At 42.1% G+C, this 18322-nt stretch overlaps 1 protein-coding gene across 1 annotated transcript in view; it reads right to left on the reverse strand.

The window, feature by feature from the left end:
- Nucleotides 1–18316, reverse strand: part of LOC109932140 (partitioning defective 3 homolog B) — an 851675-nt gene extending 833359 nt beyond the window's left edge. The window contains exon 1 of the mRNA XM_048599077.1: nucleotides 18154–18316. Coding sequence (XP_048455034.1) covers nucleotides 18154–18273 — 120 coding nt within the window. The 5' untranslated portion in view covers nucleotides 18274–18316. The remainder of the gene's footprint in view (nucleotides 1–18153) is intronic.
- Between the last annotated feature and the right edge of the window lie 6 nt (nucleotides 18317–18322).

An 18322-nucleotide genomic window follows, 5' to 3' on the forward strand; every position in this document is an offset into this window, starting at 1 on the left:
CCCTTGACCTATCCGTCCTCCCTGGACTGACCTATCCCCTCCCTAACTCCCCACCTACACTCACTTTTACTGGCTCCATCCCCGCCTCTTCGACCCGTTTGTTTCCTCTCCACCTATCCTCTCCTCTATCCCTCTTCTATCTGCCTCCCACTCTCTCCCTATTTATTTCAGAATCCCCTTCCCCTCCCCCTTTTCTGATGAAGGGTCTAGGCCCGAAACGTCAGCCTTTCTGCTCGGCCTGCTGTGTTCATCCAGCCCTGCACCTTGTTGTCACTAAATCACCTGTGTTTTTCTTTCAGCTATTAGCCTCCACAAAGGTGCTTATTTCTTTTTAAAAAAAAAAAACAGCCTGTTTGGAGATGTTATTACACACCTCTGGAGCAGGTGGGATTTGAACCCAGGTTTCCTGGCTCAGAGGCAGAGATGCTACCACTGCACGTTTGGTCCCATCACAGGGACCCTTTCCTTTTAATCGATCTGTTCAGGGATATTATGATGCATCTCTAGAGCAAGTCAGACCTGAACACGGGCCTCATGGTTCAGGAGGTCACAAGGTATTTTTTTAAGACAGAAAAAAAATGAAGGCACTGTTGTGAACAGATCACAAAGATCCTTCATGTATAAAGTTTTGGCAAAGATCTGTAGCTCAGGTTGTGGATGAGGTTGATGACTTGCTCGCTGAGCTGGCTTGTTTTTGTTCAGATGTTTCGTCACCATGCTAGGTGAAGTAATCAATGGAGCCTCCGATGAAGCGATGTTGTTCTACTCCACTTGGAATTTATACTGTCCGGTCCGTCATGGTGAGTGGTGTCACTTCCAGTTTTGATCTGTATGAGTTTATATATGGAGTCCAGTTCTATATTTTTGTTGATTGCATTAGGATGGCCTTCGTTGTCTGAATATACAGATAGTAAGGAGAGTTCATCGTGCCGTTTTGCTGCCAGCTGATGACAAAAGGGCACGATGAACTCTCTTCAATATCTGTACATTAAGACAATGAAGGTCATCAGTTTAACTGGGACAAAGTAACCATAGTAGCCCAAGCCAAACATAGACATGCACGGGAATTCCTAGAGGCATGGTTCTCCACCCATACTTCAATCAACAAACATAGAATTGGACCCCGCATATAAACCGATGCAGATCAGAACCGGAAATGACAGCACTCACCATAACAGACCGGACAGTATAACTTCCGAGCGGAGTAGAATAACATCGCTTCATCGGACGATCCACTGATGATGTCACCTAGCATGGTGATGAAACATCAGAACAAAACAAGCCAGCTCAGCAAACAAGTCAACAACCTCATCTTTCATGTAATTAACCAATTCCCAACACCTGTTTGCCTTGTTACCTTGAACTCCAAGTTGTTTAGCATCACATTAACAAACCTTTGGGCTCTTGTGGTGTCTTGTGGTCTAGAACGCTGGGGTTCAAGTCCCACCTGCTCCAGCTGTGTGTCATTAAAAAAAACCTAACATATCTTTCTTTAATCGACCAGCATCATTTAACCATTTCTTTCCTTGCTCAAAAGATTACAGTACCCACTAGTCAGTCATGGGTATTCAATCACAGTGATATTGGCATCATAACTGTGGGGTAATAAATATACGAAAATATTCCCAGATAATATTTATTTGCATATGTCCACACAACACTGGTCCAGAGTTTGTAGACAAAAATTTAATGGTGCTCGCCAGTTTGTGTATATCTTCTCTTCAAGCTGCTGGAAATAACCCAAGGATTGCAGATTAGCAAAAAATTCAGGGTGATTTGTCACACTCTAGGTATTAGTCTCATGAAAATGGTAGCTCACTATCGATCCTGCAAGTTTCAACTTGTGCATTTGTGTTGTAAGTATGAATTAAACTTGCAGCACAAAAATTAGTGCTGGTGCTTAAGAGTGCAAAAACAACTCTTTGAATAACCAGATTTAATTTTCCTCCATCTTCACTCAGTCTCTTCAACCCAAAGAAAAAGTAATTAAAATGATGGAATTTCAGTTCTCCTTCTGATAGTAAATTGCGAGGGAATTTTCCTTTTAAATAAGAAGTTTAATTTTTACCTTTCCTCTGTCTCTTCTTTTCTCGAAGTGCAATTGTTCCCACCCCCGCAACACACTCAATTTCTTTCACTAGGGCTTACTTGACTCTATGTCCCCTATTTCAATCTTTGTTGTTTCTCTGCTTATTTTTCAATCTCCTTGATTTCATTGGTTAAGAGTATGGATGTCACATTCCATCGTTAGTTAAAGTTGCAAGAGCCTCATTGCCCTGCCACTTCCAACAAGTTGCAGTGCAAAAGACTCAAGCCAAAACGCAAGGACAAAGGTCCCACAGTTGGCAGTCACGCCTTCCGCTGTCAAGGCCCCAATCTCTAGGAACTCCCTCACTAAACGTTTCTCTCAAGACGTTCCACAAAACCAACTTCTTAGACCACCTGCCCAATACCTCCTTTTGCAGCTTGACGCCAAAGTTTGTTTAATGGAGCTCCTGGAAAATACTTTGGAGCTTTTAACTAATATGAAATGCGCTACATAATTGCAAGCTATCATCATTATTGTTACTGTAACTGAGGGGATGTAATGCAAAATGCATTACTCTAAACCATTTTGCACCATAATTTGAATGAAATACTTATACCTCTTGACCACTGAGTTGATCTAAACAGCAATCATAATTGACAAAATTTATGGTTGTATTATCATTACATTCCCTGTAAGGTAAATGTTCCATTACCTCCTCAAAGAAATACAGCTGGATTTGAAAGGAAGACAAGCCACCATGTTAAAATAAAACTACCTTGAATCCAACTGTGGTATAGAACAAAACTGACAATCAATAAGATTAATAATTAACTGGCCGATAAGAATCTAATGAGCTTAGAGTTTGAATTGAAGAGGTAGCAGGATGGAGATAGGGATTCCTGAATGACCCAATGGGTAAAATATCTCTTCTATGTGCTTTGCAACTCAGCAGTAATTTAAATTTTGTGCAGCCATTCAATTCCTATATCCATTGGCTCAGTGATTAGCACAGCTGCCTCACAGTGCCAGGGACCTGGGTTCGATTCCACCCTCAGGTACCTGTCTGTGTGGTACTCCAGTTTCCTCCCAATATCCAAAGATATGCAGGCTAGGTGTATCAGCCATGCTAAATTGCCCTTGTGTCCAGGAATGTGCAGGCTCGGTAGAGTAGCAATGGGAAATGCAGGGGGATGCGGGGGGGGGTAGGTCTGAGTACAATGCTCTTTTGAGGTGTGGATTTGATGGGCCGAATGGCCAGGTTCCACACCGTAGGATTCTATGATTCAACTATCCATTGAATCTGTTCTTAAATGTTGATGTGGCTTCCAATTGGCATTGGAAAAGAGTAAGCCCCAAATAGAGTCTCTAACAAATTACTGGACAAATATGCAAGCCCAAGGTGCAGTAACCAAATACCTTGCAACAATTTCAGCCCATTACACTCAACATCACACAGAATTGCTGCAGTGCAGAAGGAGGCTGTTCAGTCCACCGTGCATGCACTGGTTCTATCACCTTGGGGAGGTGATGGCCTAGTGGTATTGTCGTTGGACTGTTAATCCAGAAACCCAGATAACGCTCTGGGGACCCGGGTTCAAATCCTGCCACAGCAGATGGTGGAATTTGAATTCAATAAAAAAAAATCTGGAATTAAGAGTCCATTGATGACCATGAATCCATTGTCAGGAAAAACCCATCTGGTTCACTAATGTCCTTTAGGGAAGGAAACTGCCATCCTCACCTGGTCTGGTCTACATGTGACTCCAGACCCACAGCAATGTGGTTGACTCTGGACAATTAGGGATGGGCAATAAATACTGCCTAGCCAGTGATGCCCCTCATCCCATGAATGATTAAAAAAAATCTCCTGCTTTTTCCCCAGCACATCATGTCTATCCAAATAATCATCCAAATGCCTCAATTTAACCTATCTCCTCCACATTTCCAGGCAGTGTATTCCATATCCTTCGTTCTTGCTGTGTGAAATCTTATCTCATATCACTCTGCCATCTTTTCCCATCACTTTAAACCCGTCCCCTCTCATTCTTTTCCCTTTTGCATCTTCTCTGTCCAGGCCACTCATGATTTTGAAAACCTCTATCTCCTCTCATCTTTTTTCTCTCCAAGGCAAACAGTCCCAGTGTTTTCAATCCATCCTCATATCTGAAGTTTCTCATTCCTGCAACCATTCTTGTAGATTGCTTCTGCACTCTCTCCAATGCCTTCACATCTTTCCAATGATATGGCATCCACAAGTGTACACAATACTCCAGCTGTGACCTAACAAGTGTATTGTACAAATTCAACATCACCACCCTGCTTTTGTACTCTATGTCCCTATCAATAAAGCCGAGAACACTATGATTTATTAACTGCACTCTCCACCTGTCCTGCCAACTTCAATGATCTGTGCACATGTACATCTTGGTTCCTCTGCCCCTGCACCCCTTCAGAATTGTACACCCTATTTCGTACGGTCATTCAGTATTCTTCCTACTAAAGTGCGTCACCTCACACCTTTCAGCATTTAGCCTCATATGCCAACAATCCATCCACTCCACCAACTGGTCATTGTCCTTTTGGAGTTCTACATTGTCCTCCGCACAGTTTACAATTCTTCCACTCTCTGTGACATCTGCAAACTTTGAAGTTGTCCATTGCAACCAAGATCCAGATCATTATTATATATCAGAAAAAGCAAGGGACCCAATACCATACCTAGGGAATCCCACTACAAACCTGAAAAATATCCATTGACCATTACTATCTGTTTGATATCACTCAGCCAATTTTGTATCCACACTGCTACTGACACTATTATGCCATGACCTGTAACTTCCCTCACAAATCGGTTGCATGTCGCTGCATCAAACACCTTCTGGAAATCCACTTAGTCATAGAGTTGTAAAGCTATATAGCATGGAAACAGACCCTTCATTCCAACTCGTCCACGACAACCAGTTATCCTAATCTGATCTAGTCCCATTTGCCAGCATTTAGCCCATATCCTCTAAACCCTTCCTATTCATATGTCTATCCAGATGCCCCTTAAATGTTGTAATTGTACCAGCCTCCACCACTTCCTCTGGCAGCTCATTCCATACATACACCATCTGCTGCGTGAAAAGGTTGTCCCTCAGGTCCCTTTTAAATCTTTCCCCTCTCACCTTAAACCTATGCCCTTCTAGATTTGAACTCCCCTACTCCTGGAAAAAGACCTTGGCTATTCACCCCATCCACGCCTCTCGTGATTTTATACACCTCTACAAAGTCATACCTCAGCCTCCAATGTTCCAGGGAAAACAGCCCCAGCCTATTCAGCCTCTCTCTATAGCTCAAACCCTCCAGTCCTGGCAACGTCCATGTAAATCTTTTCTGCACCCTCCCAAGTTTAACAAATTCCTTCCTGTAGAAGGGCGACCAGAATTGTATACAGTATTCTAAAAGTGGCCTCACCAATATCCTGTACGGCCGCAACATGACGTCCCAACTCCTATACTCAATGTTCTGACCGATGAAGGCAAGTGTGCCAAACACATTCTTCAACACCCTGTCTACCTGCGACTCCACTTTCAACGAACTATGCACCTGCATTCCCACGTCTCTTTGTTCAGCAACACACCACAGGGCCCTACCATTAACCATATAAGACTTACCCTTGTTTGCCTTACCGAAATACAACACTTCATTTATCCAAATTGAATTCCATCTGCCATACTTATACAACAAAGTATTACTATCATCAACCCTTTCTGCAATTTCTTCAAAAGCCTCTAACAATTTCATTAAACACAATGTCCCAATTAGAAATCAGTACTGACTCTCCCTAATCAATCCACCTTTCTCCATGCGGCTACAAATTCCATCCCAAATAATTGTTTCAAGAAATTTCCCCACAATCAATGTTAAACTAACTAGTCTGTAATTGTTGGGATTATCCTTACAACCTTTCTTGAACAAGGACGTAATGCTTGCAATTCTCCAGTCTTCTGTCACCTCTCGAGTCCAGGGAAGACTGAAAGGAGATGGCCAGTGTCCCTGCAATTTCTACCCTCATTTTCTTCAAAATCTTCAAGTGCTAACAATCTAAGAAGTCTTTTTTATTAATTTTGATCCATTCCAGTGACAGAGCTTGCTCCTCTGTCACCATGGCTTTGGCAGTACCCTCCTCATTTGTAAAGGCAGGTGCAAAGTATTCATTTAGCACCTCAGTCATGCTCCCTGCCTCCACGTGCAAATCCCCTTTTTGGTCTCTGATTGGCCATACTCCTCCTTTATCCATTTTCTTACTGTTTATCTGCCTATGGAAAACTTTGGGATTTCTCTTTGTGTTAGCTGCTCTTTTTTCACTCGACTTTGCTTCTCTGATTTGGTGATTCACCTCCCTCCTAAATCTTTGGTATTCCCCTTGATTCGATATTGTATTTTCTGCCATAACGACACTTATTCTTTTTAATTTTAATTTATACCTCTTTTATATCGAGGGAACTAAAAAGGCTATATGCATGACAAGATCAGACTTGTGCACGAGCCTCTGATTTTCAAGGTTGGGGGTTCAAATGCCATCTTCAATGCCATTGTTTGTGGGTAGCATGGCATAGTAGTAATGTCACTGGGATAATAATCTGGAGCTAATAATTCTTGTGGCACTGAAGTAGCCCTTGCCTCTGGGTCAGAAGGTCTGGGTTCAAGTCTCACCTGCACTTGGGATGTTCCACAACATGACCAAATAGGTTCATTCAAAATATTTATTCTGACATTAAAGATTTGTGACCAGTGACAATAGTCATGACCCCTCCTATAGGAAGGATGTTATTAAATTGGAGAGGGTGCAGACAAGATCAACAAGGATATTACTGGGACTAGAAGGTTTGACTTATAAGGAGAGTCTGGATAAACTGTAATGTTTTTACCCCCCAGAGCATAGGAGGTTGAAAGGTGACATTACAGAGGTTTGTAAATAAGATGACTAGCAAAGGTCTTTTCCCCAGAGTAGGAGAAACTGCAGTACATAGGTTTAAAATGAGAGGGGAAAGATTTAAAGAGGGACCTGAAGGGCAACGTTTTCCACACAGAGGGTGGCGCATATATGGAATGAGACTGCCTGAGGAAGTGATAGAGGCAGGTACAGTTACAATATTTAAAAGACATTTTGACAGGTACATGACTAGGAAAGGTTTAGAGAGATATAGGCCCAACGTAGGCAAATGAGACTAGTTTCGTTTGGGAAACACGGTCAGCATTGACAAGTTGGACCAAAGGGTCTGTTTCCTTGCTGTCTGGCTCTATGGGGCTCTTTTCATGAAATGGTAGTCTCCCTCCCATCTCTGGGCCAGAAGACCTCAGTTCATGGTACCTGCTTCAGAATTGTGTCATAATCTGACTGCACAAATTAATTTTGAAAAACAACTCATAACATGGGCTAGCTCTGGAAAATTCAAGTGACAAAGCCTACTGTAAAAATGGTATTTGTGCCAGACTATCTGGTCCACATAGAATTAAATCTCATGAAATTTTAAGTACATCACTTATTTTCCCTCAAAATAATCTCATTAAAATAGATGGTCAAGTCCCTATCATTTGTAGGACATTGCGGTATGCAAACTGACTGCCACATTTCCAAAACCATAATTTCAAAAACACTCCATTGGCTGTCAAAGCGCTTTATACCATCCTGTGGTCCAGCTACATAAGTGGAAGCTTTTTCTCCCTCCTTCTTTTCTGAAGTGCTATCACATACCAAAATTATGAATTTGCAAAACACAAGATACACAAACCTCAGAAAAAATATAGCGATAAACATTCCTTTCCATCTACTTGAATACTTTTATCCTTGGGCTGCCATCCAAATACTGGCTAAACATGCCAGTCACAAGATGGAATAGGTGAATGAAGTAGCATCAATGGTCCTATAAACTGCTCAACATTCACCATCATTGTATTATGTGATGAGGCACACAAGTTTGAGAGTTACAAGAAGCAATCACTTGTTCTCCACATGATGACACTTAGAAAAAGATGGAAGGTTTCAGTGTATGATAACAACTTGCACTTACACAGTGTCTTTAATGTGGAAAATATCCCAAAGTACTTGATAGAAGCATAATCAGACAACAATTCATTCTCGTTAGATCAAAATCCTAGAGCTCCTCATCCAACAGCAACTCAGGAGCACCTCCACCATACAGATTGCAGCAGTTCATGATGGTCCAACACCAGCTCCTAAAAGTGACTCAATATGGGCAATAAATGCCTGTCTTGTCTGCAAAAGCCGCATCTCAAGAATGAATACATAATTTTAAAATTGGTTCCATTGAGCTCAGTGTATTTACCACTGAAGAGTCATTTGCTTGTTCTGGTACACAAACATGGCAATACCCAGCTGAAGGCATTTAACATTCAAAACCTCAGTTTCTCAATCACTGCAGTCACAGTTAAATTGGTACAGGCCTGTCTTGAACTGTTGCATCAAGTTGTTTCAGCAATCAGTCAAGAAGGCGCACATTACATAAAGGTCTTCTGACTATTTTTTAAAAATGCAAATGCAGGCAACACTGCTTTGCAAACTATCCTAGTTCAGCCCACTTAGATTTATTAAGAGCCAAGCTTACCTTTGTGCATCTGTCAAACTAGCATCTTAATTTGTAACAGAATTGCCTGTGCAAATGGGCCAGTCTATTGCTTGAATTGGAAATACAGCAGGCAGAGAAAATGCAGCCTCATGTAACTCACTGATGCAAAACCTCCTAAGTGGCTTACAATCAAGGGTAAAATAAGTAGACACAATTTGGATATGGATTCCCCAAGCAAGTGAAAATGTAGTTTTACTCAAAGTCAGCACATATAGTATCAACCACTAATTAGTTAGCAAAGTGGCAAAAACACAAGACTAGATAGCTAATACTGTAACAAAATCTACATTAATATAGTGCCTTGAATCTGTGAAAAAAACAACCCTAGGTGCTTCACAGCATTGTAATCAGACATGCGATCAGAAAGCTGACACCAAACCACATAAAGTGACATCAGGATAGATGATCAAAAAAGGTTATAAGACCACAAAACATGAACAACAAGAATGAGAATTTTATTACTGAGGCATTGATAGATCAATAGCCAACATAGCTCAGTGAACACAGGTAATTGGTGAACAGGGCTCAAGACGAGTTAGAAAACAGGCTTCAATATGAGGGGAGATGAGAGGACTGACAGGGTGTCATTAAAATTTATTAGCAATTGCACAACTAAACTCCAGGAAATATTTGCTCCTAATGTCAATAGATGCCTGTACAGTCATTTACATGCAACTTTTAACACCATTTGAATTCCACACCAGCATATGATGAGTGAGCTTTATAATTCTAAACAATTTTGAAGACTTTATTGCAAATTCAGTTATTTCTTCCAGAGGGAAAAATAAAAGGTAAAGGCACAACATACATTTCCAGAAACTGAAGTCAGGTCGGGAAGCAAAATGATTTTCGTTCAATAGTAATAAGTCAGTAAAAGCGATCCTCAAAAGTTCTGTTTATCTAGTGGGTAGTTGATTCACAAAGAAAGAAAAGTTCCTATGTCCATTTACAGCTGGACTCACTGGGTTGAGAATATCAAGGTCAACTACAGTATCCTCAGCTATTATGGTTGGGATCAGCTCATCGTACAGAGAGCAGAACTCAGATTCAGTCTCATCAGAAAGCCCAGCAGCATTCTCAAAGGGCTCACACATTATCTTACTCGAGGATCACTGATCATGAGAGAATGACCTGTATTTGTGCACCATCCCCAGCTTCATGGTGGATGGAGAGGAGAGGAGAAGAAATCAATAGAGAAAGCCTGAGATAATTATCTATCAAACAAAATTTCTGAACAATATCTGTCAATACCTGTTCAGAAGAATTCAAATGTTCGGTGATCACAGTGCTTGCCCAGAACACACGACACTCCTGTGGTCATTACTGACTATTTAACAGGGTCCAACATTTGGTTAGACCCTGACCAATTGCAATTATCTCAACTGTTTTAAGTTCTTGGGAAATTGTACTATGTCATTGTCAAAAATTGTCTACTGCATTTTAAAGATTAAGACAAAATAATGTTCAAAACCAGATTTGAAAAGATTCCAATGGATTCGCAACTATAATACAGGATTGCTACAACTATGCAAAAATCACTTTCCTGTGATTACTGCAATCATTCACTTTTTCATCTAAAATACGTTAACCTTTCTGATTGTTGTAACATTGTTACTTGTGGGGTATTGCTGCACGTGAATTGGCTGTCACATTTCCTACACTGCTGAAGTAGTGCATGGGCTTGTTGCTCATGAGGATGTCTTAAGATATTAAAAGATGCTACATAAATTCAAATTGTTCTTTCAACTTCTGATTTGCAAAGCTTAAATTAACACTGAGGATGCTTTGCTGGCCCACATGAGCAAGCCAAGTTAAGCCTTGTGACAAACATCAATATTCTTGCGGCAGCAAACAGTTAAATTCACCACTTGACATAAACTTTCACTTGGATAATGATAACTCATCCTACAATGGACTCCAAATTTTCTGAGGCTTAGGAGGAAACAAAGGAAATGAACAACCGATAGCTTCCATTAGAAACCATAATCAGTGGCTTGTGAGGATTTATTGATAAATATCATCAAAATGACCAGGTATTCCAGTGTTTTATCTATTTTAGGTTCTGTCTCTTCGAGTCATCATTTTTTCATATCCATCAATACTTAGCAGTTTTATAGCATTTTCAAAGTAGTAAAGCATCTCAGGACATTCACAAAAGCATTTGAGATTGAACCATATAAAAGACAGGCAATGTAGATTTTATGCAGCACCTTAAGAGAGAGAGAATGCAAGTGAAGATGCAGAGTAGTTTAGGTCCTAAACGTTGGCATTCCATCCAATTAACTGAAGGCAAGGAAACCAATTGTGAGCAATAAAAATCAGGAATGCTCAAGAAGCAAAAGTTAGAGGAACGCAGAGGTCATGGAAGGATGTAGAGCTGTAAAAGATGAAGACAGACGGATTAAGGCTAAGAAGGGATTGAAAACAAAGAACAAGCATTCTAAAATTAAGGCTTTACTACATATTATATGTACTACAAAATAGAAGGCATAGTAGACAGTGAAAGAATATTATCTCAGAGAACAATGGCACCTTGGTCAGTTGGGCCAACGGGCCGAGAAGTGGCAGGTGGAGTTAAATTTAGGTTAATACAAGGTGTTGCATTTTGGTAAGGCAAACCAGTGCAGGACTTATATAGTTAATGGCAGGGCCCTGGGGAGTCTTGCCAAACAAAGAGACCTACGGGGTGCAGGTGCATTGTTCCTTGAAAGTGGAGTCACAGATAAACAGAATGGGAGAGAAGACATTTCAGACATAAGAACATAAGAACTAGGAGCAGGAGTAGGCCATCTGGCCCCTCGAGCCTGCCTCGCCATTTAATAAGATCATGGCTGATCTTTTTGAGACTCAGCTCCACTTACCCGCCCACTCACCATAACCCTTAATTCCTTTACTGTTCAAAAATTTATCTAGCCTTGCCTTAAAAACATTCAGCGAGGTAGCTTCAACCGCTTCACTGGGCAGGGAATTCCACAGATTCACAACCCTTTGGGTGAAGAAGTTCCTCCTGGCCTCAGTCCTACATCTGCTTCCCTTTATTTTGAGGCAATGCCCTCTAGTCCTAGTTTCACCTGCTAGCGGAAACAACCTTCCTGCCTCCACCTTACCTATTCCCTTCATAATCTTATATGTTTCTATAAGATCTCCCCTCATTCTTCTGAATTCCAATGAGTATAATCCCAGTCTACTCAGTCTCTCCTCATAATCCAACCCTCTCAACTCTGGAATCAACCGAGTGAATCTCCTCTGCACCCCCTCCAGTGCTAGTATATCTCTTCTCAAGTAAGGAGACCAAACCTGCATACAGTACTCCAGGTATGGCCTCACCAGGACCCTATACAGCTGCAACATAGCCTCCCTGCTTTTAAACTCCATCCCTCTAGCAATGGTAGACAAAATTCCATTTGCCTTTTTAATTACCTGCTGCACCTGCAATCCTACTTTTAGCGATTCATGCACAAGGATACCCAAGTCCCTCTGCGCAGCAGCGTGCTGCAATTTTTCACCATTTAAAACATAGTCATTTTGCTGTTATTCCTACCAAAATGGATGACCTCACACTTATCAACATTGTACTCCATCTGCCAGACCTTTGCCCATTCACTTAGACTGTCTATATCCCTCTGCAGACTTTCAGTGTCTTCTGCACACTTTGCTCTACCACTCACTTTAGTGTCATCTGCAAATTTTGACATACCACACTTAGTCCCCAACTCCAAGTCATCTATGTAAATTGTAAACAATTGCGGTCCCAACACTGATCCCTGAGGCACACCACTAGCCACTGACCGCCAACGAGAAAAACACCCATTTACCCCTACTCTTTGCTTTCTACTGGTCAACAAATCCTCTAACCATGCCAATACATTACCTGTAATACCGTGAAACTTTACCTTACGTAGCAGCCTTTGGTGTGGCACCTTGTCAAATGCCTTCTGGAAATCCAGATACACCACATCCATAGGCTCCCCATTGTCCACCATGCAAGTAATGTCCTCAAAGAATTCCACCAAATTAGTTAAGCACGACCTACCCCTCATGAATGCATGCTGGGTGTTTCCAATGGGACACTTTATATCCAGATGTCTTGCTATTTCTCCCTTAATGATAGATTCAAGCATTTTCCCCACTACTGAAGTTAAGCTAACTGGCCTATAGTTACTTGCTTTTTGTCTACTTCCTTTTTTAAACAGTGGCGTCACCTGGGCTGTTTTCCAATCTGTGGGAACCACCCCAGAGTTCAGTGAATTTTGGTAAATAATTACTAGTGCATTTGCTATTTCCCCCATCACCTCTTTTAGTACCCTGGGATGCATTTCATCAGGGCCAGGAAACTTGTCTACCTTTAGCCCCATTAGCTTGCCCAGCACTGCCTCCTTAGTGATAATGATAGTTTCTAGGTCCTCACCTGCTATAACCTTCTTGCCATTAGTTTTCGGCATGTTATTTGTGTCTTCCACGGTGAAGACCAACACGAAGTAACTGTTTAATGTCTCGGCTATTTCCTCATTCCCAGTTATTAAATTGGCCTTCTCATCCTCTAAAGGACCAATGTTTACCTTCGCCACTCTTTTACGATTTACATATTTATTGAAACTTTTGCTGCCTGTTTTTATATTCTGAGCTAGTTTATTGTCATAATCTATCTTACTTTTCTTTATAACTTTTTCTGTGGCTTTCTGTTGGCCTTTAAAGATTTCCCAGTCTACTAGTTTCCCACTACTCTTTGCTTTCTTGTATATGTTTTTTTTTCAATCTGATACTTTCCTTTATTTCCTTAGACATCCATGGCTGGCTCTCTCTTTTCCTACAGTTCTTCCTTATCACTGGAATATACTTCTGCTGAGCACTGTGAAAAATTGTTTTGAAAGTCCTCCACTATTCCTCAATTGACCCACCATAAAGTTTTTGCTCCCATTCTCCCTTAGCTAACTCCTCCCTCATTCCTTCATAGTCTCCTTTGTTTAAGCACAGGACATAGGTACTGGATTTAATCTTCTCACGCTCCATCTGTATTTTAAATTCGACCATACTGTGATCGCTCCTTGATAATTGCTGTACCATTTCTACATGCATTAGCTATTTCTATGTTTATTGCCCGCCCCACCACGATGTCATTATTTGGTAGCCTATAGACCACACCTATTAGTGACTTCTTCTCCCTGCTGTTCCTAATTTCCACCCAAATGGATTCAACGTTTTATTCAGTAGAACTGAGATCATCTCTCACTACTGCCCTGATATCATCCTTAAAAATCAGAGCAACACCACCTCCCTTACCTTCCTGTCTGTCCTTCTGAACAGTTTGATACCCCTGGATATTTAACTCCCAGTCATGACCATCCTGTAACGGCCACTAAATCATACCCATTTGCCATGATTTGCACCATCAATTCATCCACCTTGTTTCAAATGCTCCGAGCATTCAGACAAAGTGCCCTTATGCCAGTTTTTGCACCTTCTTTTTGAGTCCTTTTATCTCCATTACTAACAGCTCGAGTTCTCCTTCCCTTTAACTTTTTTCCTAATTTTCAATGGAGTTGAAGCTTCCTCGTCACCTGCTAACCTGCTGCTTTGCCTTACATTAATTGTTATTCTCCCTTCCACCCTACTTACTAGTTTAAAGTCCTATTAACCACCCTATTTACCCTTTTCGCCAAAACACTGGACCCGGCCCTGCTCAGGTGGAGTCTATCCCAGCGGTATAGATCCCTCCTGTCCCAGAACTGATGCCAGTGCCCCATGAAAAGGAAACCCTCTTTCCCACACCAGTCTTTTAGCCACGTGTTTACTTCCCTGATCCTCGCCTCCCTATACCAATTGGCACGTGGCTCGGGCAGCAATCCAGAGATTATGACCCTTGAAGACCTGTTTTTTAATTTTGTTCCTAGCTTTTCATAATCCCGAAACCGATCTTTTTCCTAGTCCTGCCTATGTTGTTGGTACCTACGTGGACCACAACAACTGGATCCTCCCCCTCCCTCTCTGGTATCCTCTCAAGCCGGTCAGAGATGTCTTGCACCCTGGCACCAGGCAGGCAACACGCCATGCGGATTTCTCTATCCTGCTCGCAAAGGATACTGTCTATCCCCCGATGATGGAATCCCCTACAACTACGATCTGTCTTTTTTGCTCCCCCTTCTTGAATGGCCTCCTGGCCTCCTAGTTAACTCCCAAATTTATTGGGTGGAAGCTTACGTTCCCAGGCTGCCCTCGCGCTTTCTCCCAGACTCTCGCCGCTGAAAACAACTGAAAGGCCGCAGTTACGCGAGGCAAGACTTTTATAATCGAAAAGCTTACCTTCCCAGGCTGCAGCCCTGATTTCATTGAGACACCTGCCTTCATTGGTCAGAATATTGAAAATAGGAGTTGGGACGTCACATTACAGCTGTACAGGTAAATGATGAGGCCACTTTTAGAATACCAATACAATTCTGGTCACCCTTTAATAGGGAAGATGTTGTTAAACTTGAGATGGTGCAGAAAAGATTTACAAGAATGTTGCCGGGACTGAAGGGTTTGAGTGATAGGGAGTGGCTGAACAGGCTGGGGCATTTTTCTCTGCAGTGACGGAGGCTGAGGGGTGACTATATAGAGCTTTGTAAAATCATGATGGACATAGACAGGGCAAGTAGCCAAGGTCTTTTTCCTAAAACTACAGGGCATGGTTTAAGGGGAGAGGGGAACGATTTAAAAAGGAACTGAGGGGTAACTTTTTCATGCAGAAGGTAGTGCACGTAAGGATCAAGCTGCCAGAGGAAGTGGTGGAAGCTGGTACAATTACAACACTTAAAAGGCATCTGAATGGGTACATGAATAGGAAGGGTTTCGAGGATCCTGGGCTAAATGCTGGCAAATGGGACCAGGTCAGATGGGATGACTGGTTGGCGCTGACGAGTTGGACCGAAGGGTCTGTTTCTGTGCTGTATGACTATGACTCGGTATTCTTATCCATATCCTGGAAATTGCCTGGTATTCCCAAAATCAGCAATTTTGGTTTTGTAAGTCACATTTCATTGAAAAACATGGGATACCTTTAGCAATTTTCTACTCCCCCCTCCGAGGTCCAAAGTCTCTGCTGTGCCTCTGCCTCTGCCTCATCAACGTCCTGTACAGCCACAACGTGACATCCCAACTCCTACCTTCAATATTCTGACCAATGAAGGCAGGTGTCTCAAATGCCTTCTCCCCCATCTTGTGTCTATCTGTGACTCTACTTTCAAGGAACTATGCACCTGCACCCCCTAGGTCTCTTTGTTTAGCAAAACTCCCCAGGGCCCTGCCATTAACTGTATAAGTCCAGCACTGGTTTGCCTTACCGAAATGCAACACCTCTTCATGAAAGGAAAATCAATTACAGTCATGAAAGTAATGTTGTAAGATACATAAATTCATATAATCAACTTTGTAAATAACTGCTCCTCTGCTTAGTTTCACAAGTTTCAAACAAATCATATACCACAAAATCCAAACTTTTGGAAAAACAGGTGTTGTAAAAGATAAAGGTCACCAAGAAAAAAAACATTGAATGCTAGAGAAAAATCTGTACAGCACCTTTTACACCCTCAATGTCCCTAAGCACATGACAGTTCATTAAGCACTGTTGCAGTTTAGCCATTCTTGCACTATAGGAAATGCAACAGCAAACATTCCCTCAGCAAAGTTCAACAAACAGCAGTGAGATCAACGACCAGATAATTGGTTTCCGTTGTTGGTCAAGGGATAAATATTGGGCCAAGACGGCAGGATGAATTCCCCTATTTTTCTTGAAAACAGCATCATGGGCTTCTTGATGACCTCTTCAGAGGGAACAGACAGGGCTTCAGCTCAATACTTCCTCTGAAACACTTCCTTCACCTGATGGAGGGTCTGTGCTTTGAAAGCTTGTGATTTCAGATAAATCTGTTGGACAATAACCTAATGGCGTGTGACTTCTGATTTTGTCAGCCCGAGTCCAACATCACCACCTCCGCGCCCAAAAGATGTCACCTCGGGCAGTGCAACATTCCTTCAGTGCCACACTACAACATCAGTCAAAGTTTTGAGGTCAAAGCACTGGGTTGGACCTGAACCCAAATCTTCTGACTCAGAGCCAAGAATACTGCCACTCAGTCAGAAGTGAAGATAGCAACACTTTAAAAGCAAGATAAGGCTTTGGTTATATGTCTATTTAAGGATTCATCTGTTGCCAAGTCTAAAACCATCAGGTGAAGGAATACCTAATTAAAAAAAAGACTCAAGTCTTTATTGCTGTATGAGATTTAGAATCCCTACAGTGTGGAAACAGGCCCTTCAGCCCAACAAGTCCACACCAAACCTCAGTGCATCCCACCCAGACCCATCCCCCTATAACCCACCTAAGCTACACATCCCTGAACACTATGGGCAATTTAGCATGGCCAATCCACCTAACCTGCACATCTTTGGACTGTGGGAGGAAACCGGAGCACCCGGAGGAAACCCACGCAGACACGGGGAGAATGTGCAAACTCCACACAGACAGACACCCGAGGCTAGAATCGAACCTGGATCCCTGGTGCTGTGAGGCAGCAGTGCTAACCACTGTGCCACCGTGCCACCTATCAACCTATCCAAAGTGGTCACTGTACACCTCTGGAGCAGGTGGGACTTGAACCTAGGCCTTTTGCCTCAGAAGCAGGGATAGTATCACTGCATCACAAGAACATCTGATAACACTTACTCAGGCAAAATGTCAGAGCCCTGTCAGTAGCCATGGAGCAAAACAAGTTACACTGAATGCTTTACCTTTTCTCTGATGACAACATTCAATTTAGATCTTAATCTTCATCAGATGTAAAAGTAAACATGAAACAAATGCATTCTTTAAAGGGCTCTGGATTGTCCAATTAACATTTTAAAAGATTCCAGACAACACAACACAAACCAAAAGCTGACATCATCCATTCAGGTCAAAAACCTAAAAAATGCATGTTTGAAAAGTCACACAACCTTGAACTATAAATATTTACTCTTTAAATGTGCTCTTACAATTATTTTTTGAGCAGCATGGAGAGGACGGCACCAAGAAGCAAGTCTGTCAGTGCCTGGGATGACTGGATAGTTTTTGGGAGTTTAAAATGGAGATGTATTACTTTTGGAAGTAAGACTATGGAAAAAAAAAAGAGTTTACAGTTTCTACAATAAGTCTATCCACATAGAAAGAAACACACGAGGGAGGCAGGAAGGAACAGAATTTTATGTTGATTGGGTTGGATGAGATGAGATGCCAGAGAAGGTTCACATAGAACATGAACCAGTTGGACCAAAAGTCCTGTATTCACCCTATAAATCTAATGCAGTGTGACTATTAAATCACCCTTTTCACAATTAACACTTCCAGAGTTGCCATGTTGGAGGGCAAGTTGTCACCAGTTTAACAATAAACGCTGTCTCTCCCCTGGTTTATTTCCGTTTCGGGTCAGGGTGGATGGAAGTGTTTCGTTGTGGGGGTGGGGGACGATGTTTGCCTACCTTGGCGGTGTTCTTGCAGTACCTCTGCACGGCTTGGCGTACGAGTTGCTGGACGGTCAGGGTCCCGTCTCCACACGGGACGACAATCCCGGTACGGCCGAACTGTACCGTCACCTTCATGATGGTGCAGGTGGTCGTGGCGGGAGGAGGCTGAGGCGGCCCGCGAGCT

This window comes from Rhincodon typus, chromosome 7 (genome assembly GCF_021869965.1).
Source record: "Rhincodon typus isolate 14 chromosome 7, sRhiTyp1.1, whole genome shotgun sequence".
NCBI classification, from domain to species: domain Eukaryota; kingdom Metazoa; phylum Chordata; class Chondrichthyes; order Orectolobiformes; family Rhincodontidae; genus Rhincodon; species Rhincodon typus.